The sequence below is a fragment of the Lissotriton helveticus genome, chromosome 8, assembly GCF_964261635.1.
Source record: "Lissotriton helveticus chromosome 8, aLisHel1.1, whole genome shotgun sequence".
Taxonomy (NCBI): domain Eukaryota; kingdom Metazoa; phylum Chordata; class Amphibia; order Caudata; family Salamandridae; genus Lissotriton; species Lissotriton helveticus.
The window spans coordinates 732247860-732273255 of NC_136069.1; the positions used below are offsets into that span (position 1 = coordinate 732247860).

Consider the following 25396-nt stretch of genomic DNA (forward strand, 5'->3'; position numbering starts at 1 on the left):
TTCGGCATCTGCCAATTCATACTCCTGGCGGAGGATCTCAAAGTGTACAAAAGATTTCCCCCTCCATATGTCGCCCAGGTGTTCTATCCCTATCATCGCCCAGCTGGAAAAACATGTGAGGAAGGCCACTTCACAGTGAGTTGCTATGCCAAAGTGTGGTCAATGTTGTGAGTCTGCCCCTCCAGTCCAAATAGTTACTCTCCTCCTTCCAGGCTTTGTCTATCAGCCCTGGTGTGTGGTCGGCAATGTCTTTTCCAGCTTTTTAAGTGTAGCGGATTGGTCCATAATTGCTGTTCCTCATGGCGTTTCAATCGACCCAGTAGGCCGGTTCCCATCTATCTGAAAATATCAGTTCATTAACATTGTTGTGAGGCCCAGTAGTACTTCCTGATATCTGGGAGTGCAAGCCCCCTCCCCCTCATAGACCTTTTGCAGTTTGCCAAAGGCAATACGTGGTGCTCCCCTGTTCCAGAGGTATAAACAGAGTTCCTGGTCTATTTGGCTAAAGTACTCCACCAGAACTGGGTACATTGTATTTTGGCGCACGTACAAGAGCTGAGGAAGGGCCATCATTTTATAAAGCGCTGCACTGCCTGGTAAGATCAGTTGTAGGTTATGCCAATGTCCCACATAGGCTTGGAGGCTCTCTCAAATGGGGCATTAGGTTCCTCTGTCTAAACAGTTGTTGATAATGGGACACATAGATGCCCAAGTATTGAAAACCCTCTGTCACCACCAGTGCTGTGCACCAAGGTGGCAGCCGTGGCAGGCCCCCCACAAGTTAAAAATGACCGATTTGGCCCTTCTGGTTCGGTATCCGGAGTGGCTACAGAAGAGATCGAAAATATCTAAAATTCTAGCAATGGAAAAATACGGTTTTGTACGTATAGAAAGGTGTTGTCAGCATTAAGGTAGTTATGTTCCTCCCAACCTCCAGCTGCTTTGATCCCTCAGATTAAAGGGTCCCGCTGGATCCAAGACACCAGGGGTTAGAGTGCCAAAGCAAAAATCAAGGCCAAGAGAGGGTAGCCCTGGCGAGTGCCCTTCCGCAGTTTGAAGCTACAGGACATGGCTCAGTTTAAGCGCACCCTGGCCATGGTGGCCTGGTAGAGCAGTTTTACCAATGCACAAAACTTGGGCCAAAACCTATTCTGGATAGGGCAGCAGAAATGTACGGCATTCTATATATTTGAATGCCATTTTGGCATCTAAAGCCATCAATTCTGAATGTTCTGCACTAGCGAGGCCAGTCATATGTAACACACCATAAAGATGTCTCAAGTTGAGGCGAGTACTCCTATGGGGCATGAAACCGGACTGGTCCACATGTATTAGGGTTGTAATGAACCTGCTGAGTCTAGTTGCAAGTGCCTTCGCAAAAACCTTTTCATCTACATTGAGTAATGATAAAGGTCTGTAGGAGCTGCAGTGTTCTGGGGGCTTACCTTGTTTGTGTATAACCACTATGGGGGACTGTAGGCTGGTCCTCCTGGAGGCAACCAGTCATCCACGTCGGCTGGAACATCTCCAGCATAGATTTGACAATTTTCTCTGTCGGCCCCTTAAATAGTTCAATGGACAGGCCGCTGGGTTCTGCAACCTTACCCGGTTGTAAGTATCACATGGCTTTACCTCGTTCGTCCTTAGACTAGCCCTTGGAGATGTTGGATGCAGTCCTTTCTATGAGACTGCAGGGGGAGGTCCCTTAGGAGCTCCCCCAAACTCTGCACCTGCCCTGACGCCTGGGGGGGGGGGCGCGTGTGTACAGGCCCTCATAAGAGTATACAAAGGGATCTACTATCGTAGTGCTAGTGATCTGAAGGATTCCCTCTCTATTGAGGATGCCTATCACAGATGAGCAAACGCTATTCTTCTGTACAAACCAGGCAAAGAGTTTGTTTGCCTTATCACCTACATCATATAGGCAATGTTGCGTTGCATCAGTGCGTGCCGCATTTTCAGCAGGTCTTGTTGACGCAGGAGTAACTGATGATGTAGACCCCCCCTCAACGCCCCTCACCTGTCCTGGTCTCCAAAGCAGCAATGTCTTTCTGTATAGCCTCGTATTCGACTCTGGCTTCCTCCTTCTTACCCTCTATTAAGGCCTGTGCTTGGCCCCGTATAACCACCTTGAAGGCCTCCCAAAAGGTGTAGGTGGAATTCACAGACCCCTGATTTTCTTGAAAATACAATTGTTGCTATACTCAACCTCTCTTTGATCTCACAAGAACCACAGGTCCAGTCTAGAGACTGTGGAAGTGTCGTATGTTGGTCCCCTAACCCAAATCCCTACCGGGGAATGATCCGACATCCCACATGAATAGTGATTCATCGAAAAGACCCCAACTCTAGCGTGGTGTGTAAGAATGTAGTCTAAGCAGGAACATTAACCATGTGCAGCTGAGTAGTAGGTATATTATCTAAGATGAGGATTATGGGTCCTCCACAGGTCCACCGTGCCCATGGCGGACACAAAGGTAGGCAGAACATTTTCATCCAATCTTGTATGTGTTGTGCTCAACCTATCGATCTCGGGGCTCATAACAGCATTCATATTTCCTCCCAGCAGCAAGGTGCCTGTAGGAGTTTCTAAAAGCACAGCACTGATTTTTAGGAGGGGCTGCAGCATGCAGTCTTGGTGGGACACATAGAGAGCAAAGGTTTAAGGTGCTACCCTCCCAGGTGCCCAAGAGGGCCATGTAGCAACCCCGATCATTCCACCACATGTGGGTTGGGGGAAACGCCAGCATAGTCTTCACTAGTATACCAACCCCCCTTGATTCTGAGGTATAACCAACATGTGCCAGTAACATGCAGCCAAAACGGTCCAGGGCCTTATAATAATTTCCTTGAAGATGCTTTTCCTGCAGGAGAATGAGGTCCAGGGAATATTGCTTCAAATATTGCAATGCTACAGTGCGTTTAATTTAGTTCCCCAGCCCATTAACTTTCCAACTCCATGCGTGAAGTTATCTGCATTTAGATCCCGACCTTCGCCTGCGTGTGTAGTGTATTCGTGTTCAGGCAAAACATTTCAACAGAACTATACAACCCAGTTTCCCCAACTCCCCCTCCCCCCCCCCTTCGTATTCAGTTGTAAACCCCCATCTCCCCCAACTTGCAGAGTGCCTGTCGCCCCAACATTTGCATATAACTGTGATGGAGCCAACAACATAACACAATTCTCTCCCCCCCCCCCCCTTCTGAGGAGCAGTAGGTGCTCATATTTTCCTATGAACTTTCGACGTAAATTATACTTTAGATCAAATATCTCCTTCGTCAGCCAGGCGACAGGACCGTTCAGTACTCCCGAACCCCAGAAACCTGGATGGTATTGCCAGTGTCACAGGTCTGTGTCTGGTATAAGTCCTTTTCCTCAGGGCAAATTGCAGGATCCCGGGCTGTCTGGATCACCTGTCAGCCCAGCCCTGAATCTTTTGTCACTGGTGGCGTTCCGTGGTCACGACCCCTTCTCCGTCGCACTGTGTTCCCGCCCTCAAACCAGTCGCAGGTTTCCTTGGGAGTCATAAAATACAATGTCTTTTCATCTGTGACAACTCTGAGTTTGGCTATATAAAGCATCATGTATTTGATGTTTCGTTCCCGGAATGCTTCCTTGGCTGACTCAAATCTTCGGCGCAATAATTGCACCTGAAGGGTGAAGTCTGGGGAAAAAAGCGAATGATCAAGTTCTCAAAATGATTGTGCGTGGGGTAGGGAAGGGGCGGTGTCATCCAGCCGAGGCGGGAGAGGTCCACCGCCCTATTGACTCTCTCTGTCATAAAGTAGTTTGATAGTTTTTTTTGGGCAGAAAGTCTTGAGAAAGAGATCTGTACATTGTCCCACTGCACCCCCGGGAACCCCTACCATGAGGATATTATTGTGCCTGGCACGGCCCTCCTGGTCTTCAAGGTGGACCGTAATAGTGCCATTTTTCTTAGTGAGCGTGGCCACTTTTTCTTCTACGTTTTTCGTTTTGGAGATTAAGCCCTCTATTTGTGACTCGGCCATGGAGATCTTCTCAGCAGTGTTGTGGACATCTGCACGCAGCGAGGGCTCCTGGGCAGGGACCGCCCCCTGACTGCATTCAGAGTTGTCACCCCACCGTGCCCCCGAACGTGGTCAAGCTGACAGTGTATTTGTCGTTCTGGTTGGTTTGTGTTGTCTTTGGGGGGGGGGGGGGCCTTGTCCCTCATCATGACTCCAGGGGTCCAGGCTGGCTGCTGTACCAATCTGGGTGGAGGCAATGGTCTCACTGACACAATTCACATGCCCCTTGGCCAGGTAGTCCACACAATGTTCAAGGGGGGGAATGGGGGGCGCCTCAGGGCAAGGCCAACAGTCCTCACTGCTGTAGCAGGTGTTGCAGCAAAGGACAGGGGTATAGTTGTAGGATATGGGGGGGGGGAGAATCCCCTCATTTCCTTCTCTATGGATGGACAACATCTCCCTCATGCCGGGCTCCTCAGGCCACACAGTCACTCTGCCTCTTCAAGCTCTTTCTGGGCCCCTCTGGTGGGTCGAGGTCTCCATCCCGATTCGGCTCCCTTCGAGGCCACATAAAGGAGGCAACACAATTTTTGCGAGCCTCCTATTGAGGAGTCCTGTAGCACACTGTGGGTCAGGAGTGACGGGAGAAGCGCCACTCCGATCTCTCCACCTGGCATGCCAAACGTATCCCACAACTCCGCTGGGCACGGGCGCTCCAATCCGCCTCCAACCGGGGAACAGGGCGCTGCCGCCAAGGCGCCGGTACAATCTGCTTTCGAGCTCACTCCTCCGCATCTCCCGGTCTCTGCCCCCCACTGCCTTGCTGGCTCACACTCTGCGGTCACCACGCCAGGAGAAAGGATCGGCAGTGCTGCTCCTTCTGGTCAGTCCACCTTAGAGGGTTGCCATGATACGCAGGCCCCGCACCTTCTCATCTCTTAGGCCGTTCGTGCTCCTCACCGTCTCCTCTGCACACGGGGTGCTTCTGGCCGCAGCCTGGGCAGCTCAGACCTCAATTAGGCATTATTTAGCCAAGTACCAGTCGGATGGCGACAGATCTAGAGTGATTATTCACTGACTGCTAACGGAGCCCGTTCGTGTGAGGCCATCTTGGTCGGCAGGCAGCCACGCCCCCACAGGTTTACACATTTTAATCCTCATTGTAAATCCATGATTTTCCAAGTTAGTCCTATTTCAGTTTCATCCAGGAGGTGATCCTGTTCGAGTGCTTTATCAAATCTCCTTGCAATTTGTCTGAAAATCCTGAAAAGGTTTGAAAAACATCGAATGAAAATGCTCCAAAACAATATCCTGCTGAATTTGATCCTGCATTCCTACTTTTCCACTATCTAAAACGCATGCAATTTATTTGTTAGTCCCTTTTGTAGAAAGATTTTGGTGGTATTTTGCAGTAAATCTGAAATGATTCTGCTAACTTACTAACCTAAATAGGTGACTCCCTGCACAGAGAGAATAAGGTGGTATGGAAAGTACCAAAGGCTGCACTTATGCGGAGGCCACATCTCTGAGATATGCGAGCGAGAGTACGGAGCATGTGTGATTGGGAACCAACAGCCTTCCTGGAAGGGTAGAGTAGTCTGCTGTCCAGTTACAACTGCTATAACAAACAAATGTTAAATTGCACCTCATTCCTTTTTATTTATCAGGTGCTCGTTTAGCCGCCATCGGAAAAGACGGTACTGCAAAAAAGTAAAGGATATTATTGTTGCACTATAGACCTGTCCTCTGTGGTAGTTTTGTTAACCCATGCTTTGGGTTCTTGGGTTGTATGGGCCATAGAGCCATTGTTTCTCAGTTGTTGCTGTTGACTGGCTTCAGCTGTAAAGCAGAGTTTAAATCCTAATGCATGCACCAGTTTCCTTGATGCAATTACAACTTGGTTAGGGAAAAGTACATTGCAACCTCCTCGAAAGCCCAATATTTGTGTTTCTTCTTTGCCCCACTGTCTTTAGAATGCATCTTTGCTAACCCATGGTTCATTAACCGCATCAATGCGGCGGCTTTTCCCGCTGTACGCGGTAATTTTCAAATTACCGCGTAACATGACGAGCTCAGCTCGTCATGAGCGCACGGCAGGTTACGCTCATGACGAGCTGAGCTCGTCATCAGCCCCGAAGGGGTTAAATGGTAAATATGCCCTTCCATCTTTCCACTCTGTGCCAAACTTTATTCATGACTTTGCCTTCTTACTTTAAAGTAGCGTTATGCTTTATTTGACCACGTCCGCATTCCAGACTCTTTCTTGTTATGTTTACGCTGCTCTGCCTGCAAAAGACTAGTTTACGCTTTAGGTCTTTGGTCTATTACTAGTAGCCGTTTTATCCCCTTTTCTTTTCAGGACCTCATCAGGATTAGCACTTGATCTTGCGTGTTTTTAATGTTCAAGGGTTCTTCTGCCCTTTAGTATTGACTTCCTTTGACCTTCAGTTTCTTCAGAGTTTACCTGGAAATGGTGATCTCATTATCACTGCAAGTTACAGCTATTCACAAACATCCTAATATGTTTTACATTTGCTGAATATTATCAATTTTTAATTATTCTCTGTTTTTACATTTTAAGTCCTAGTTTTGTAATTCATGATGTTTGATTTTGTTACACAAAGGTTTGGCATCTAGTTTCTCATTTCACTTTTCAGAAGTTCGTGATACTGTATTTTCATCCTTTAGGAAGGTTGCCTGTTTTGAATGTTGTGCTTGGTGCATTTAAAATAGTTGCAAAAAGGATTGGGCAAAACTGTAATTGGGTGTGGCGGATGGGGAGGAATATTGTGAGCCATTTATTTTATTTCTGGTGTGCCTGTTCGGAAGCGATCTAATTATAAAAATAATTAAAATGCTAGATGTAGGTAAATCTAATTTACCGATTCATAAATACCGAATTTTACCGAATCGGTATTTATGAATCGGTAAATTAGAAGTAGGCAGATGTAGGTAAATTTTCTTTTACATTTACCGAATCTGTAAGATTCGGTATTTACCGATTCGGTAAATACCGAATCGGTATTTCCCATTGATTCTATGGGCCTTGAAGCCCATAGGATTCAATGGCAGATACCGATTCTGTAATTACCGAATCGGTAAAAATACCGATTTTACAAGGGGGACAGGGTCTCACTTTGACACCCTGTTGCACCCCTGTTTCGGGCTTGTGTGCCATGTGACACGCAAACATGCCCTTAGGGCATGTCTGTGTGCCACATGGCACAGGTGTACATGCACAGATGTGCATGTACACTGGAATTCGTTATTTACCATGGAATAGTATTCCATGGTAAATAACTATTCGGTAAGGGCCTGTGGCACTGATTACAGTGCCACCTACATATTGATTTACAAAATCGGTATATTTACCGAATCGGTAAATATACCGATTCTGTAAAGTCCCCTACATTTCAAAACCCAAATACCGGTCGGTTACGGCCGAAATCGGCCGTTACCGACCGGTAAAGGCCTTCCTACATCTGGCCCTAGATCTTTGACATTAACGCTTGTACTTTACATAAGGAAACTTCCGTAATCAGAAACTTCAATACAGGAAGTTATAACAATACTTATCACGTTTCTTTGCACATTTCAAACAGCTTCTACTTTTGGATGGTCTCAGTGAGTTTAAGTCTACTACTTATGATGTCACAGCTTTGGAATATGAGAGCAATGTGTAACCATTTATTAAAAACTGCAGAATCTTGATTTCGATAAAATCTTTATTATTGTACAATATTTGTTACATTTTTAGAATGTCATGTACCATTTCCTAAATGTTTGTAAATTAAAGTACTCTTGTGAATCATTTAGTGAACTAAGCCTGGGGTGACTTCAATTGATGTGATACCTGGGGCATGCTTAAGTACAGGTGCTTCAGACTGTCATCTGTAAGATGCCATTGATTTTTAAGACTGGGAAGGGGGGATGTTAAAGTAACGTAAAGTCCTTCGTAGTATATGACAGTATTTTGTCTAGAAGTTAGAAAGTTCAGTTAAGGGTAATCGTAAATTGTTGTATAGCTGTGATGCTTTTTCAGTTAGTTAATGTGAGAAGCCAACGTGGCCAATGATTGTATGTAATTTAGTGTTTTTCTGTTGTACAGCTTGAGGAATGCCAGTGGCCTGACTGCAGCAGATCTAGCACATACCCAGGGCTTCCAAGACTGTGCACAGTTTCTCTTAAACCTCCAGAACTGTAAGCTGAACGGATTCTATTCCAATGGCGTTTCCAATGGTGTTCACCAGAGTATCTCCCAAAACGCTTTTGGTGGTGGGATTAGCCGAAAGAGGTCCTTTGAACAGATTGAGTCTTCTGGAGTTAAGAGAGCCCGTACAGAAGGTGAGACTGTTGTCGTCTTAAAACAGTGTGCTGCAGGCTAGGCTTAGGAGCATGGCAAAGGTGTAGAATGCCAATCTTAAAAGCAGTCCAACCTTTCTCAGTGGTAGCTGTCCAATAGTGTCTTCACTTTGAGCTGACTGTAGATGGTATTCACTTCCTGAGACCTCAAACTTCGGCTCAAAGGGAGGAAGCATAGGTGTTTAGAGCAAAGGGATCCCTCTTACCGGATTGGCAATCATTTATATTCGAACGTTAATAAAAAGTAGATGTAACCTGATCAATCAATCTATTGTACATATATCGTGCCCTCCCCCTTTTTTTGTATACATTTTCAGTAATTGAGTCCAATGTATTTTTTTTGTTAAGGAATGTGATGGTTTCCCTTCCACACTTCACATTTAATCCATAGAATTTTAAATCCATTTAAAAATAATGTTTGTTCTAGGCAGTATTGTGACTGCTTATTATATACCAAATGCTACCTGTGTAGTGTGCTTGCCATGATGAATCGGTCAAGCTACTGCCATTGCTTCAATAAAACTCTCCTAAAAAGTGAAGGATTTAGTTTTGTAACGGAAGAGGCCATCTTTTGGAGTCTTCGGTCTTTTTATACTTACTAGCGATATTTTGAGTCTGAAAGAGTTATGAGAATATGCTTGGTGACACAGACAAGTGGGCTCATATTTATGAATAGTAGAGCGGTGTCACAGTCTGGAACTGGGTCACATAACTGAATAAATCTCAACTTTTGCACCCTATTTTTTTCTGTAAGAGAACAAATGACTTGGTGAGAGTGCTCAATTAACCAAAGTTTAACCAAACTAGAAATTTGCTCCAGTAGGTTTACTCATAGGTTTATGCAAATATCTGACTTTTTTTGAGTTGACAAAGAATTTTAGGAGCGGTCTTAGAAATTGGCTTCCATCACAGAGTACTGAAATGCACCAGTATTTTCTGCATATGGACTTTTGGTGGATGTACAGTGCTGCCTCCTTTCGCTATAAAAATCTGTGTGTGTTTCCTATGTAGGTAATCTTCGAGTACACCCTAACTTGCAAGTTTGTTTTCTGCAACTTTTTCTAGTGGACCCACCACGAAACGTCTTCAAACTCTTACTGAATTGTGGATTTACAAATCAGAAATATGTGGAATATCAAATGTCCAATCCCATTTGAGATGCGATTAGTTAGCCTTTCCCCTATGTGACTTTTTTCTGAGTACGAAAGTAGAATTTTGTGCACGAATACTTTAAATCGGGCCCAGTGTTTTTATTGTACTCTACTTAACATCTAAGGGGGGCAAATACATCAGTTTGTAACTCAATTGTAAATTGCAGTCCACTAGTTTACTGGTTTAATTTGTGTTCATTATTCTGAAAGATTTTAATAAATTTGTTTTTTGTGCAGCTGAGCTCGTGAACGGTTTTTCATCAGTGGTGAACCAAGGGCTGGTGGATGACGAAGAGGACATGCACATAGAAACAGAAAATGCAGCTGTATCAGGTGGGGGAGAAGCGAATCTCAATGGCAGCAGCAATGTTCTCATGGTGGAAGATGTCAGGCTCCAAAAAAGCGTTTCTTCTGTTGGACCAAATGAAACCGAAATATATACAGTTTCTGCCATGCAAACACCATGCCGTTGCATCAATCAATATGCCTATTATTTCTAACTGAACAAATGCCCTTGGGCTTCTTTTTGGTACTTTTGATGACCTGTTTCGACCTGCTGTACTACCACAAAAGCAATGGTTTATAGTTTAGAATAGAGGTTATTCCAACAGGGTAAAATAGAAGGTAATTGATTCTCAGTCCATGTCTGTGTGTGTGTGTGTGTGTGTATATATATATATATATATATACATACTGTGCTCTGATATAGGGTGTAGATTTTGTTGTATGTTGCCTTTGGGAGTTCATATCTTCGCTTAAAGATTAAGTAATGGAAGTACTGCAGTTGTATGATTAAAAAATATATATATATTTTATCAACGTAATCTATTCTTGTCAGTGCATTGAGATGCCCTTTTACAGAATATCAAAAAATGTAAAGTTTGAGCCTTTTAGAGAATTTTTCAGGTAGTCGTAGCTGGAAGTGGGCTTGAGGCAACTGAAAGGAAACTTGGGTACTTCGAAATTGTACTGTGGTTCTAAGGAGTTTATTAAGAAGGAGGAAGCTGGTGTGATGGTTGGGTATAGCCCTTAAAACACAACAACGAATTTGAGTAATTGGCATATACTACATGAAAAATTATTGATGCTGCTCAGCAATGTTTTGCCTTTTTTGTTGCTCTCAACCAATTCCCCAATAAGGATTAATTCTCCAGTTATTTTGTCTATGTAGAAATGAGAGAACCGAATTAAGATAAAAGATTTTAGTGAGTTCCTAGCCCTACAAGAAGAGCATACTACTTTCTATTTGGCCCGACCTCGGTGAGACCAGGGACTTGATTTGCACCACATATAGGAACATTTGAATAGCTTTAACTCTTTGGGGTGTTCTTGAATGTACTTCTTAAATAGACAGGAGTCATACACAGCTTGTGATTCAGTACATTGTCTGGTTACTAGTGGGAAAGATTAACAGAGGCAGACATTGCAGTCCTGTGTGACTCTGTGAACCTCAGCAGTTGAGTGTGAGCCTGTCTTGGTAGTGCCTGCTCAAAGCTAATAAAACCCTCTCTTGGCCACCACAACAATCAAGGTTATGCTAGACCCAGGGTGGAGAGTGGGGAACCCAAGAAGAGTCCGCGAGGTACCTAACCAAGCCCCCATTGGAAAAGTGTATGCTGTTTTTAACCATTGCAACTCAGTTGAAGGGAAAATTGTATTTTTTTGTTTTCTCACTTGGGTGATAAGTTACGTGATTAGAGATTAGTATACTTTTTTGTTAGTCTCGTTTACATGGTTTACAATTTGCCAGAAAAGAGCAGCAGCCTTGTTAAAGCATAAAAGGATGTCAATTCAATTAAGTAGATGCTGGGGGTAGTTCAGCCTTTGAAAGACCGTCCTAATGCAACAAGTGCTCCTGTTTGGTAAGGTTTAGGATCGAATATACAATGCCTCAAGTCGGCACACATGTTTGAGGTAAGGATTCTGGAAATGCCTGTGATCTTAACCCTCTTCTGTTTTTATTGAACCAATTTTTGTTTGCATAAACTTAAGTTTGATCAAGTTGAACCTTTCTCGAACATCCGTTACTGTCCCATCACATAGTTTGCTTCAATTTTGAATGAATGCTTGCTTGATTGTGTTCCATTCCTTCACAACGGATGCGTTTTTCAAACTTGGGGCAGTATTTGACTAGGTCACCTTTTTGTTTCTGAGGAAGATTTATTACTCGTAATCTTTTAGAAACCGAAGTTGCTTTAATTGTGAGGATTTGTAACCTTTTTGAGGCACGTCTCGCGTTTTCGAATTGTGAGGAAACCAAACTGCATTTTATGTAGAGGATTTAGGATTTTATTGTAAGCTACAAATGTCCCAGTTTATATTTTAAAATACTGCTGCTTGCTCATCCAGTTAAACAGTTCAGATTTTCATCTCACTTGCAAATCTGATGGGCCTTGATGAATTCATTGATGCATTATAAACAAAAAGGCAAAGTTAATCCCTAATGTTTTTTTGGGTGGGTGCGGAGACAGATTATGTTGAACTTGTTTAGTTTCTTAAAACTTAAGGTGGATTCCCCGAAGCAGATAACACCACCCTTTTTCTCTCGTCCTGCCTATTTATTTTTTCTGAGCTGTCTTATACGTGCTCTCTTCCACTATCCTTTTTTCATGTGTAGTATGGTTACCCTTTCCTATCTGATCCTTTAAACCAGGTCAGCCTCCAAGAAGTTTTGTGAGTTTTCTCTTGCCACTCGAATTCTTGGCAGGATATGAAATCTCGTTCAAGTATGTTTTTCAGTCTGGTATTGCTAATTGATCTCTGTAAAAGGGTGGGCAAGGAATCTCAATGTCAGTGACTAACTTTCAGCCTCATGCACTCACTGATGCACTCACTGATGCACCTTAGGAGCAATGATTTACTGTTAGAGCTTGCTAGAAATTATGTAACTCACTGCCATGCACTGTTATGTAGACCTGTGAACCGTCTTAAGTTGACTGAGCTTCACTTGCTGACCTTCACGTGTTTATGCCATTCTCTTGCTTTGCATGTTTGGTGACAGGTGTATTTCTTAATGCAGATTCAAGTTATGGTAGCACCCAATCGAATGAATTGACAAACGGATCAGCCAGCAATGGACATTTGGACTTCACCTTCACAACACAGTTCTCCAAAATGGAACCTAGTCACAACGAGTGGATTACGGCAACAGAACAAGATGGTGGAGGTCTACAATCACAGTTTTCTTTCTTAAATGGACATGGGAATGCTAACAGTACAGGCAGTACTGCCCAAGAGCCTGAAAAAGACCATGCTACTTCACTTATGTGTGGGTCTTTGCATCTTAATGGAAGCCCAGGCAGCTGCGTCTCCCAGAGACCTTCCTGGGCTGAGAATGGTGGAGACAGCTTGCACTATGGACATTATCATGGATTTGGTGACACAGCTGAATGCATTCCAGAAGTCAGCAGTGTTGTGGAACACTCTTCTTTAATAAAGGTTGAACACAAATATGATGCCACTATACTGAGTACACTCCATCTTTACCATGGTTCCTAAATTCAGATATGTTACAACTTACTGTATTACACAAATTGAAGGAGTTAAACTTGTGTAGCACTGCTTATTCTTTCCGTTAAACATTTCATTTGTGAATGTTTGAAATCGACAGATTTCTAGGCCCATTCGGAAGATGCTTAATTGCCTTATCATAGCCTTTGTTTAATTTTCATACTCTATTTTTTTATTTCAACTTCTGTTTATTAAGCCTCAGTTCGAGACACACATAAGAAAAGGGTCACAGTGACACAGCGATAAGCCTACAACCCTCATGGGGCCGGCCGCGTGAAAGAATTCGTGGTGCGAAGTTTGCATAAATCGGAACGTCCAATCGCACTCATCTATCTGCACATCAAAGTCCAGCAAGATCCCACGAAGTCGATCAAGAAGGGGGTCAAAAAGCGCTGCCCGGCACACCCCAGTGATACCCCGCCTCACAAATCTTCCCGCGGAGCGGGCAAATGCAAACATATCAAACAGAAACAAGTAACCGGCCTCAGGGGCCCAACAGTCAACCAGAGGCCCAAGAGAAGGCCGTCAAAAGAGGAAAGCAGAGGTTAGAAGGTGAAGAGAAGAAGAGCAGGGGAGGAGTAGGGCGGAAGTAGAGGAGACAGTCGCTGCAGTGGGGGCGTTACAAATTGCGAGGAGCATAGGGGAGCGCCGCATCTTCCACCAATTGCAATGCTCGCAGCGATGGGGGCATATTCCTAGCGAATTCGCTCCTGCAAAGGTAAGCCACTAGTGGCCTCCAAACCTTTTCAAAGCGGGTCGTGCGAGACTGCAGCCTGGCCGAGAGCAATTCCATAGTAATGACATGCCACAGTCTGCCGAACCACACAGCTAGAGGGGGGGCCTCCACCTTCTTCCAGTATAGAGCAATAAGTTGCCTGGCGGCACCCAACATTTGCATCGCTAAGGTCCAATCACTGCGGGTCAGGGCCAGCAGGTCAACAGGCTTGAGTCCCAGCAGTATCGTGCTAGCAGCATCAGGCAGGGGAAATCCCAGCACCCCCCGAATGTGGCTCAACACCTCCTTCCAAAAGATAGCGATTACTGGGCAGGTCCACCAAATGTGCATGAAGTCACCTGGCACATGATCGCATCTCCAACAACCGGGCGACACAGAGGGAAACATCTTGTGCAGTCGTTGGGGCGTATAATACCACAGCGTCATTACCTTGTACGCATTTTCCTGTTGCGGCACACTGCGGTACACCTTAGGAACATCCCTCCAGAGGCGGGTCCACTGCGCCTGGTCAATATCAGCACCTAGAGTCTCCTGCCAACGACGTTGATACGGGTGTGCAGGGGGTGCGGAAGGATGTTGCAGAATCTGATAAATTTTTGATATAAGGCCCTTCGCGCCCGCACCGGAGCGGGCCAGCTTCTCGAATGGGGTGAAGGCCCGAGTGGCCCCCGGGTACATCGCATCCGACAGGGCCCAGTGACGCAACTGCAGAAACTGTAATTCAGCCTCTGGGGGAAGATGGAACTCCTCTCTACAATGGCCAAAGGACTTAATGGAGCTGCCGTCAAAGAGATCCGTAAGGACTTTGCAGTCTTCACGCGTCCACCTGCGAAAGGCGGTAGTGTGATTAGCCGGCGGGAACCACGGATTATCCTCTATGGGGGTGTGGGGTGAGGGGAAAGTCGTCAGGCCCCTTCGCACCGCCACCCTGTCCCACACGTCCAGGACCGTTCTAGTGGGAACCGCCAAATAAGCGCTAGGGGCCCTTCCCGCCCTATGGGTCCAAGCGAGGTTCCAGATCGTGCGACCCGTGACCGCCCGGTCCAGATGCAGCCACCCCTTCTCACTCCGTCGAACACCCCATTCAATGACAAACCGCAAGTGGGTGGCCCAGTAATAGTCCACCAGATTTGGGCATCCCAGCCCTCCACGATCCCGCGGGGCCATGAGGAGTGTCTGGGAGAAGCGGGGTCTCTTGCCCCCCCAGATGAATTTAGTACAGTCCCTTTGCAAGGCTCTAATCTTCAGCAGAGGGATGGGCGTAGGAAGGCATTGGAACAGGTAGAGTAGTTTGGGCAGGATAGACATTTTGACCGCATTCAATCTGCCCAGCCACGAGGGGGTAAGAGGTTTCCACCGTTGCAGGTCAGCGAGAACTGATTTGCGGCATTCCGCCCAGTTGAGTGCCGACCAGCCGTTCAAAGAGGGAGTCAGGGAGAGGCCGAGGTATCGGATATGCTGGTCCGTCCACCGGTAGGGGCACAGCACCTCCAGGGGGGGAACCTCGGTCGGAGGGATCGTGAGGTTAAGCACCCACGATTTATCGTGATTAATTTTTAAACCTGAGGCGCCTTCGAAGGAACAGAGCACCTCATGAAGCGCCGGCAAGGACCGTTGCGGTTCCGTTAGAGTGAGGATAAGGTCGTCTGCGTATAACGCCACCTTATGGGTCTGCCCCCCCATCTGAACGCCGCAGATGTCCGGGTGTCGCCTGATCAGGTCCGCCAGTGGTTCAATCGCCAGGGCGAACAGCAATGGCGAGAGAGGGCAGCCCTGCCGTGTCCCTCTGCCAATGGCAAACGGATCTGTCAACCTCCCATTCACCCTGACCCTTGCCCTCGGCTCCACATAAGGCGCCATGATCCTGGCTACCATCCTTGGGCCGAGACCTATCCTGCAGAGGACCGCCTGGAGGAACCCCCAATCCACGCGGTCAAACGCCTTCTCAGCGTCTAGTGACAGGAGGCACGCCGGAATGTGCCAATGATGCACCTTCCCTACCAAGTGTGCCAATCTCCGCACGTTGTCTGCCCCTTGGCGGCCCCGGATGAAGCCCACCTGATCAGGGTCCACGAGTTCCGGCATGTGGGGGTCAAGTCTCTTGGCCAGCATCTTCGTGTAAATTTTAAAATCAGTATTGAGCAGCGCAATCGGGCGATATGACGAGCAAAGCGCCGGATCTTTCCCAGGCTTAGGGATTAGAGCTATTTCCGCCATCCCCATGTCCGGGGAGGGACCCTGGCCACCATCGAAGGAAGCAAAAAGCCTGAGGAGGTAAGGACCTAGCTGCTCCCGGAAGATCCGGTAAAAAGAAAGCGGTAGGCCGTCAGGGCCCGGCGTCTTCCCCAAGTTCAGATCCTTGATGGCCTCAGTCACCTCGGTAAGTGAAAGCGGCTCCTCCAACCTACCCGCCACGTCGGGATGCAAGCGCGTCCCGCCGTAGTGTTCCAGGACCACCTCCGGCGGGGTAGCGCCGGCTGGATCTGCCGTGTACAAGGAGGTGTAATAGTCCCTGAACGCCTGCAGTTTAGCCTCCATCGCCGTTGCCCGAGACCCGTCCGGGAGCAGCACGTTCGCTATGTGGGATCTGGCCGCCTTGACCCTCAGACGTCTCGCCAGAAGCTTCCCCACCTTGTCCCCACCGTCAAAATGTACGCGCTTTAATGCTAATAGAGATTTCTCCGCACGGTTCGCACGTAGCATGCGCAATTGCCCCCGCAGGTTCGCCAGATGCCTCCGCGCTTTCAGAGTGGACCCCTCTTGGTGTCGCGCCTCCGCCTCCCTCAAGGCCACCACCAGGCCCTCCTCCACTGCCCGTCTTTCTCGCGCTCTCGCTATCTCAAGAGAAGTGATATGACCCCGAATAGTAGCCTTGAAGGCGTCCCACACTACCGGGAACGGCGTTTCCGGCAGATCGTTAAACTCAAAGTAGGAGGCGATGGCCGTGCGGACGTCATCTACCGCCGCAGTATCTCTGAGGAGGTGAGGGGGCAGGCGCCACTTTCGTTCCCTGGGGGGACCACTCCGCAGGTCACGGAGGCGTAACTCCACGTGCGCATGGTCCGAGATGGAAATGTCCGACATGTCCACATCCACCACATCACATATCAGGTCATGCGATACGAACAAGTGATCGATGCGGGAATAAGAGCGATGCGCACTCGAATAAAAAGAGTAGTCCCGTTTGTCGGGGAAGAAGTAGCGCCAAGCGTCGAAGAGACCCAAGTCGCCCAACTGTTTACGCAGCGCTGAGGACATCGCCCCCGATCCATGAAAGGAGCCCGCACTCCGGTCCAGCGCAGGGCACCACACCAAATTAAGGTCGCCCCCTAAGATGAGCGAGGGTCCGCCCCGAAGGACGTGAGCATGTAGGAGGTCCCGAATGAAGCGATCCTGTGCCAGGTTGGGCGCATACACATTGCACAACGTAAGACGGCGAGAGCCTACCTCGACCGAAACCTTGAGGAAGCGTCCGTCACCACCCCGGAAGAGCTTGTCAGTGCCCCGCCTGATGCCAGCTTTGCACAAAACCGCCACCCCAGCTGTTTTCGTATCTGCCGAAGCCCAGAATTGGAGGGGGTATCTAGGGTGCGCCATGCGTTTTGTATCTGCCTGGAGAAGGTGGGTCTCCTGAATGAAAATGATGTCCGGGTCATGCTGCAGGAAGTAATGCCAGAGCTGTTGACGCTTATTGGGCGAGTTAAGGCCCTTAACATTGAGTGATAAAATCTTAAGGGGTCTGGCCGAATCACTCGCCATCATGGAGGTCCCCAAGGTCAGTACGCAGAGCTACGCGCAGCAGAGCACCCACCATCCCAGAGCCCCACCCAGAGGGCCCACCCCCGCCCTTCGCCCCAACCTCCACCCCCTGTCCCCCATAGCAAACAGAGAAGGGAAGAAAAGATAGAAAAAAGAGAAAAAGGAAAGTCGAACAAGAAAGCCAAACATTCAGCAATCTGAAGGACCAACGGCCTAGGCCGCAAAGACTAGGCCAACTGGGCCAAAGTGCACTGTCTCCGCAGTAGGGCATCCTACACCCTCGGGTTTGAATGTCCATCGGGATGTCACTCCCCAGGAGACAGCCTCGGTGGGACATGGCTGGCCGGGAACACTAGAGGGTATGGAGCCCCCACCCTCCTAGGCCCGGCAAAAGGAGTTCAGGAGTCCAAGCCACCCCCCTCCCGTCCCACAACCATCCCCGCCCTCCGGAGGGGGATAAGAGAACAGTACCTCAGGTAGAGCGACTTAGGTATGCTGTCCATCTCACGGTGTGGAGGACCGTCCCGTAGGCGAGCGGTCTGCACGGTCGATCTCCGCCTCTTCCAGCGCTCTAATGTGGGCAATGACCTCCTGCCTGGCTTGGCTCGTTGTTGGTACGTCAGCAGGTGTCGCACGCTGTCTCCTCGGCACCGTGGTCCAGTCCGGGGTAAGCTGTGTCCTCTTGCTCGGAGGGCGCCTGGAGGGGGTCCCCGGTGGAGAGCCTGCAATGTTGAGGAGTCGCGCCGCCTCATCGTAGGATCGCAGGGATTTACGCCTACCCTCCCATTGAAAGATAAGTGCAAAGGGGTGGCCCCACTGATACGAGATGTTCAGGGACCGCAGTTTCTCCGTCACTGGGCGGAAAGCGCGTCGCCTCTTCAAGGTGTTGGGCGCCAAATCCTGAAAGATCTGGATCCTGTGGCCCTTGTATTGCAGGTCCGGTTTGTCCCTAGCACGCTTCCAAATCTCCTCCTTCTCCACAAAAAAATGCACCCTCGTGATGATGTCAGGGAGGAGCCCCGATCTCCCTGCAGGCGCCGCCACTCGATGAGCCCGGTCCAGTGTGGGGGGTGATACGTCCTCGTCGCCCCGCACCTCGTGGAGGAGTTGCGCCACAAAGTCCATCATGTCCTCCCCTTCTTCTCCGAGCGGCACGCCACGGATGCGGAGGTTGTTCCGCCTGCCCCGGTTCTCCAAATCCTCCTGCTTGATTTGGAGTTCAATGTTCTGTTGCTCCAGGGCCGTTAGACGCTGCCATAGTTGTTCCTGGTCCTCGGTGCGCGTGTCCGCTGTCCTCTCCAGGCTGTCCACACGGTCCCCCAAGTCTGTGACGTCTTTCCGAAGTTCCGTGACACACGAGTGGACCTCCGACCGCAGGGACCCGATCTCCGTCTTAAGGTCGGTCATGAAGGCGGCCATGAACGCCTGTGTGACCGGGGGGGAATCCGCAATCTCCGCAGGTGGGCCACCACTGGCCGCCGGCGCTCCCGCTTTGCCCCACATGGCCGTCACCGGGTTTCCCTTGGAGGCCGGTGCAGAGTCCGCCCTGTTGGTCCTGTTCGTGCGCGTCATCCTTTGCGTGGGCTACAGGGCGTCTTCCAAGCCGCGTCAGGGGCCTCGTCCGCCGCAGGCTGCTCGGGCGAAAGCGCAAAGCGCAAAGGGAGGCGGCAGAAGGCACCCGCGCACAGACTCGCACTCAGGGGCCCCGGCCTCGCAACAGCACACCCCACGTGGCACAGCAGACAGTCCAGGGAGCCCTAGGCCACAGCTTCTCCGCCCCCTATGCACGTCCAGCCAGGTATAGCAGCAGGTCTAGCAGCAGGTCCCCTCGCGTTCCTCCAGCGGGGGCTCCTAGTCCTCCAGAGGGGGCCAGCACCAGGAAGGGACACACACAGTTGCCCCAGGCCCGCTTTCACCTCCTAGGGAAGAACCGCCGCGAAAGCGCGCTGATCCGGCGCCTCCCTGAAGGCAGGCGACGTCCGCTCTCCAAAGTGCCCCGGGGGCACCCCCAGCCGTAGTCCGCCGTACTGGTCGTCCCCTCCGCTTCCCGCCTCGGCTCTGCAGGGCCGGGCTCTCCAGGCAGTCCGCTGGAGGCTAGCAAAGTCTCCGACCCACCCTGGGGCCTGAGTCCAGATTCCGCCGCTTCACCGCCCCACTCTTTGCAGCGCGGGGGATGGTTGCCTCAGAACCGCAAGCCGCTCCGGGGCCCCCTCTCCGTCACCCCTCCTTACCGCTGCGGCACAGGTGAGATCGCCGCTGAGAGGCAGTGCGGGAAGGGCGGGGGTCGCTCCGGGTAGGGATCGCCGGCAGCCTCAGGGCCTCCAAAGCACCGCTGCGGGTCGCCTCCTCCGCGGACCCAAGATGGCGGACGGACCCGGTGAACTTCCTCTCAGGGAGTCGGCCGCCCGTTCCCGCCGGCGCACAGGCGGATCGCAGAGGTTTCCTGCGGCCAGATGCGGTGCCCAGCTGGTCAGGGGTACCAGGGAGGAGGGTGGTGAATCCGGACCCCCGAAATCCGCCTTAATAGCTGATGATAGGCCCAACGGCAGCGGGAGCTCCGCAGGCACACGTCCGCTCACATCGCCGCCAAGCCACGCCTCCGTACTCTATTTTTTTTACTTATTTGCAAAACTAAAAAAAGAATGAAGTAGGTCGATAAAGCCTATAGCAGTCGTCATAATAATGTTTATTTGAAAGGGGTTGATAATTTTGATGAGGAATGCCGTGCCCAGCTTTGCACTTTTTCTGTTGGGTTAAACCTGTTATCGTGGGTTGGAAACTGCCATTCTCGGTTCAGGTAACTAACCAAATTTCTAATTTTTCTACATTTGTGTTACAAATGGCAATATGTCTGCAGTTCGATGTAAGAGATTTCGTTGGTCGTAATGCAAGTTTAGAACTTTGTAGTGTCGTACTGGAAGAGGGGGGTGTTTATACATGTTGAGTTAACTTTTTTTGCTGATGTTTGTTTTATCTGATAATATTTTTGGCATTCATTCCACTAACGAGAAAGGTGGAATAGGTTTTATTTAGCTGTAGTCTTTGAGCTAAAAAAAAGGTATATTTTACTAAACGTTTATAGGTTGAAAAAAAACCTCATTGGTGCGCCTTGCCAAGTAAAGGGATAGCCAGATTTTGTGTTGCAAGCTATTTTGATGCATGTTTTCTAATTTTTATATGGAAATATGATGTTGGACATCGTTTTCCCAATATATTGTGCTTTTTCTGTTCCATGTTACGACTGCAAACTGTGCATAAAAAATACTGTAACTTTGTATTTTATATTCCCACTTTTGTGAGTAGCAGCCGCAATGCATAAATATGTAAATGTTTTCTTACGGAATCTATTTACAAACAGTAAAATTATCTGTTTTCGTTAATGCTTTCAGGAGAAACTTTAATCTTGAATGCTAAATATATTGTATTCGTCACCCTTGGTACCACTGCTCTTGGTATGTTCTGTTGAATTGCCATGTTCATGTAAATTGTTGCTTACACTAGATACACTACATAAAAGTATCTGATCATATGCTACACATTAAAGGTTTTTTGAAAAAGAAAGCTTATTCTGTCCTCTGTTTGGGGTCTGGCAAATGATTAGTAGCAAGCGTTTGTTCTAGGGTTTCTTGCAGTCCTAGAGTGGGACATGCACGTTCGTTTTATTGTGATTATGAAAAAAGGCATTTAAAAAAAATTTATTTTTATAAACCTACATCGGCATCAGATATACAGTACAGAGGATTCAACATTACCGTACACGGTGAAGAAAATAAGTGAGCGCTATTTACAACATTACATTTTAGGGGTAAGTTACGGGGTAGGGGCATCATCGTGCTCAATACTACGTGGCGGCTGGCATATATCCCCTCGATATGAGTTCCAAGGGCTCCATATGCGGGACAATTTTTTTGGGCAACCCCAGGCCGTGAAGACCGTCTTTTCCCTGTGCATGCACCAATCAAGGTCTTTTTTCCAGGCCTCTACCATGGGTGATTGCGCCACTCCCCATAGTTGTGCAATGTTCTTCTTTGCCAGCATTAATCCCAGCGTAGCCCATTGTCTTTGTTGAATATTTAGATCTGTAGGTTCCCATATGTTCAGGAGGTGCCTCTGGGTAAAGGTGGACTGTGAGTACTTCATTGATTGTGTTTTTTATTTCCCACCAATAGGATTGTATGTGTTTGCACTCCCATATGATATGCATGAACGTACCTAGTTTGCCGCACTGTCTCCTGCACTCTCCCCCGGCCCTCCCCATCTGTACCAATCGGGCCCTGTTACATATGCTCTGTGGAGGATTTTGATCTGCACAAGCTTAAGTCGTGCTGGAATTGCAACCACTCTTGGGGAAGATATTGCACCTGCCATTATTCCTCGTCCATTTCGATACCATCCCTTACCCATCTCTCCCGCAGTGGTTGGAGAGGATCTGCCATGTTATTTATCAATTTCTTATATATTAAGGATATGGTTTTCTCAGGCAAGTGACCATCCAGTACTCCTATCGTCCGACTGGTTCTAGACTGGGGGGCGTGGGGGAGGGGGGGGGGGTGATGGAGGGGGGGGGGTAACCACCCCTCGGGAGAAGGGACTGTACCGCGTGGCGGACTTGCGTGTAAACAAAAGCGCTCTGTTTCGTTAACTTATGTTGCTTTTGTAGAGTGGTAAAGGACTTCACCTCGCCCTTCTCCCATATGTCTTTGATACGTGAAATCCCAATGAGTTACCACTTATCGAATCCCTTCGACCTCCACTGGCTACCCAGCTTCTCAGAGTCCCATAGCGGAGTAGCTAAAGTCCGTTTATGTCCCCATCTGAGGAATTTAGTGGCAACATGCCAAATGTGACTGAGTGTTTGGTAGGGCCCGTCTGTAAATATCGGTCAGGTTTTGAGTAGAGCGCCCTATTATAGTTTCCCCCCCATGTTATGTCCAGGGTCATTTGGGCGACCATAGGTACCATGATCGATGTCTGCTAAGTGCGCTGCCCAATAGTATTTTTTGATGTCCAGGAGGCTAATACCCCCTTCATACCAGTTTAATGTGAGCTTGTTCAGGGAGATGAATGGCTTTCTGTCCCACAGCAAGTCCCTCTGGAATCCCTCGATTTCTCCAAAATATGTCATAGGGACAGGGTCTAATGAGTTGTGTAAGGCATATAAGAAACGGGGTAAGGACATCATTTAAAAAAGGGCCGCCTTGCCTAATAGTGAAGGGGAAGTTACTTCCAACTAGCTATGTCTCTTTTTAGCCTCTGTAGTGGTGGTAGAAGATTGTGGGCGTAGCGGAGTAATGAGTCTAGGGAAATAAATATTCTCAAATACTTGAAGCCCACTGTACTAATTTGTATTGGGCAGCTTCGCGGTGGGGCGGGCGGGTCCCCCTTGAGGACGTACAGAAGGAACTTGATCCAGTTAACTGAGAACCCAGAGTATCTACCGAATATTGCCAGGATATCCAGGACAGCCACCAGGAACCTCCTGGGGGAGGCCAGGTACAGTAGTATGTCTGTGTAGAGTGAGATGCGGTCCTCCCAATCTGGGGACCAACGCAGTCCTCTTATTACTGGGTCCTTCTGGATCCATGCTGCCAATGGTACTAAGGCTAGGGCAAACGGGAGAGGTGAAAGTGGACATCCCGGTTGGGTCCCACGACTGAGTGTGAACATGGCAGATTTTTTGTTATTAACCACCACTTGCGCCATGAGCTCATGATACAAGAGGCATACCCTTTGAATAAAGCTCAGACCAAACCCCATCTCAGAGATCAGGCCATTCGATAGTATCAAATGCCATGATCGCATCCAGGGATACAATTATAGTAGTTTCTTGGATCGTGTTTACTCTACCCAGAACTCCATGGACCCTGTGCAGGTTCAGAGCTGTGATTTGGTGCGGCATAAAGCCGGACTGATCTGGGTGTACTAGGCCCCCAATTATTTTAACTAGACGATTGGCCAGGAGCTTGGCTAGTATTTTGGGTTCAGCATTTAGGAGAGATCGGTCTATACGAGGCACAGTGAGTTTTGGTTTTACCCTCTTTGTGTATCGTGACCATGGTGGCAACCTTTTGATCCATCGGTAATATCCCCTGCTTTCATCAAACATGGATTTTAAATATGGTGCCAGTGTATCGGGTCTGAGTTTATATAGCTCCATGGGGATTCTATTGGGACGAAGAGATTTTCCTGGGTTTAAGGATTTAATTGCCCGCACTATTTCGTCTGTCGTCAAGGCATTCTCAAGGAAATTATGGTCCTCTACAGAGAGCGTGGGGAGCTTTATATGTCGTAATAACTTGTGAGAGTCTTCTTCAGTATAGGGCGCTACGGCTGTGTACAGCACTGCGATGTCCTGTAGATCTGTAATAGAAACGTCACCGTCATCCCTGAGCTCCGGAACCAGTCTGCTCACCCACTCTTTTTTATCAAGCCAAGCTATTAGTTTCCCTGGCTCTCCCAGGTTGTATATTCTGCCCATTTTTTCCCTCCCCAGAGTCTTAGATCTGTCAGTTACTAGTGCCTTATAATCATCTTGTTGGAGACTCACTGAGTGGAGTTTCTCTGTTGTGATCTCAGTTTCCAGTTGCCTTTCCAACCGGTAGATCTCTGCCTCAGCGTCTGAGATCTCCTTCTGTCTATCTTTTTTCCTTCCAGATATTAGAGATAGGACTTAGCCCCAGATCACTGACTTAAAAGCTTCCCACAGAGTCTGGGAAGAGGCCACTGACCCTTCATCTAAAAAAAGGCATTTTAAAGTATAGAATATTTGACCGTTTCTTTAAAAGAACGGTATGTTTTGTTTAAAACCACCAAGTCCATAATATTGCAGTGGCAAAAATATCAAATGCCTCAAACTAAATTACTGCATCCTCCCAGTTCAGTTTTTGTCCAAGCATATATAAAAAGGCAGTCTTGGTATCTGTTAGGGGGCGAGGCGCTCCTAGTTCATTATGCTTAATCTACCCCTGGAAGCTACTGGCATTTATTGAAAGATCTGACGAAATGGAAGCACATAAGAAGTAGACCTAGACCAAAATGGTAGTTCTCTAGTTAATATATGTATTGTCTGCACAAGCTGTTGATGCAGTCTACATGTGGTACAGTGAACATTATATATAATAGGATGCAAATTTCCAAGCCTAAAGTTAAAAAAAAAAGTGTTAACACTGCTTGTGAGAAGCAGAGTTAAGTCCACATGACTGGTAGAGGAAAATGGAACTGGTAAATATGCATGTTTATGCAGGACAATGAGAAGTATGGTGTACTTTGTGCACATACGTAGGGCCAGCTAGGTGCAGATTATTGTTCTAACACCTTTGAGGAACAGCTCCTGCAATGCCACTCGTTGGCAAGGAACGTACACATGGGAAATGGAAGTATGGTGATGCATCTACAAGAACGCTTGCCATCCTTTACAAAACTCATTGACAAAGCCTGATAAGTCTGCCCTTGCATATGTCTGCAATTTTTTTAATATGTATTTTACAACCACATGCAAGAGGTAGTCACGTTTTAAAAAGTAATAAAGTAAAAATGCTACGTCAAAAAGAGATTGCGAAAACAGGTCCTATCACAAAAGGAAATTAGAGATTGGCCCATCAGCATTCACACCATAATGGGCTACTTTCTAGGCAGATGTGTAGAGGTACAATGCTGTCACTCCTAGTATAGAGAATGAATGTCTGAAATAGGCTAATTGCCCCCATGCTCGATGCTCAATTGCACGTCACCAGGCCAATGTATGAAAGGGCGTGATTGAACGCTCCTGTATGATTGTGTGTGTATTGTAAATGTATTGTATTGTATAAAGCACTTGTAGAGCGCGAACTGTCACCCAAAGGGTATCCTGGTGCTATGAGACGTGTGCTCAGGTACAACCGTAGATGGA

At 47.9% G+C, this 25396-nt stretch overlaps 1 protein-coding gene across 2 annotated transcripts in view; it reads left to right on the forward strand.

Moving 5' to 3' along the window:
• Positions 1 to 13213, forward strand: part of ANKRD10 (ankyrin repeat domain 10) — a 118438-nt gene extending 105225 nt beyond the window's left edge. Inside the window, exons 4-6 of one of the 2 annotated variants that reach the window (XM_078657532.1) lie at positions 8099 to 8334; positions 9741 to 9836; positions 12505 to 13213. In XM_078657532.1, the coding sequence (XP_078513658.1) occupies positions 8099 to 8334; positions 9741 to 9836; positions 12505 to 13001 (829 nt within the window). In that variant the 3' untranslated portion in view covers positions 13002 to 13213. The remainder of the gene's footprint in view (positions 1 to 8098; positions 8335 to 9740; positions 9837 to 12504) is intronic. The other variant, XM_078657533.1, reaches the window with a different exon arrangement.
• Positions 13214 to 25396: the final 12183 nt, after the last annotated feature.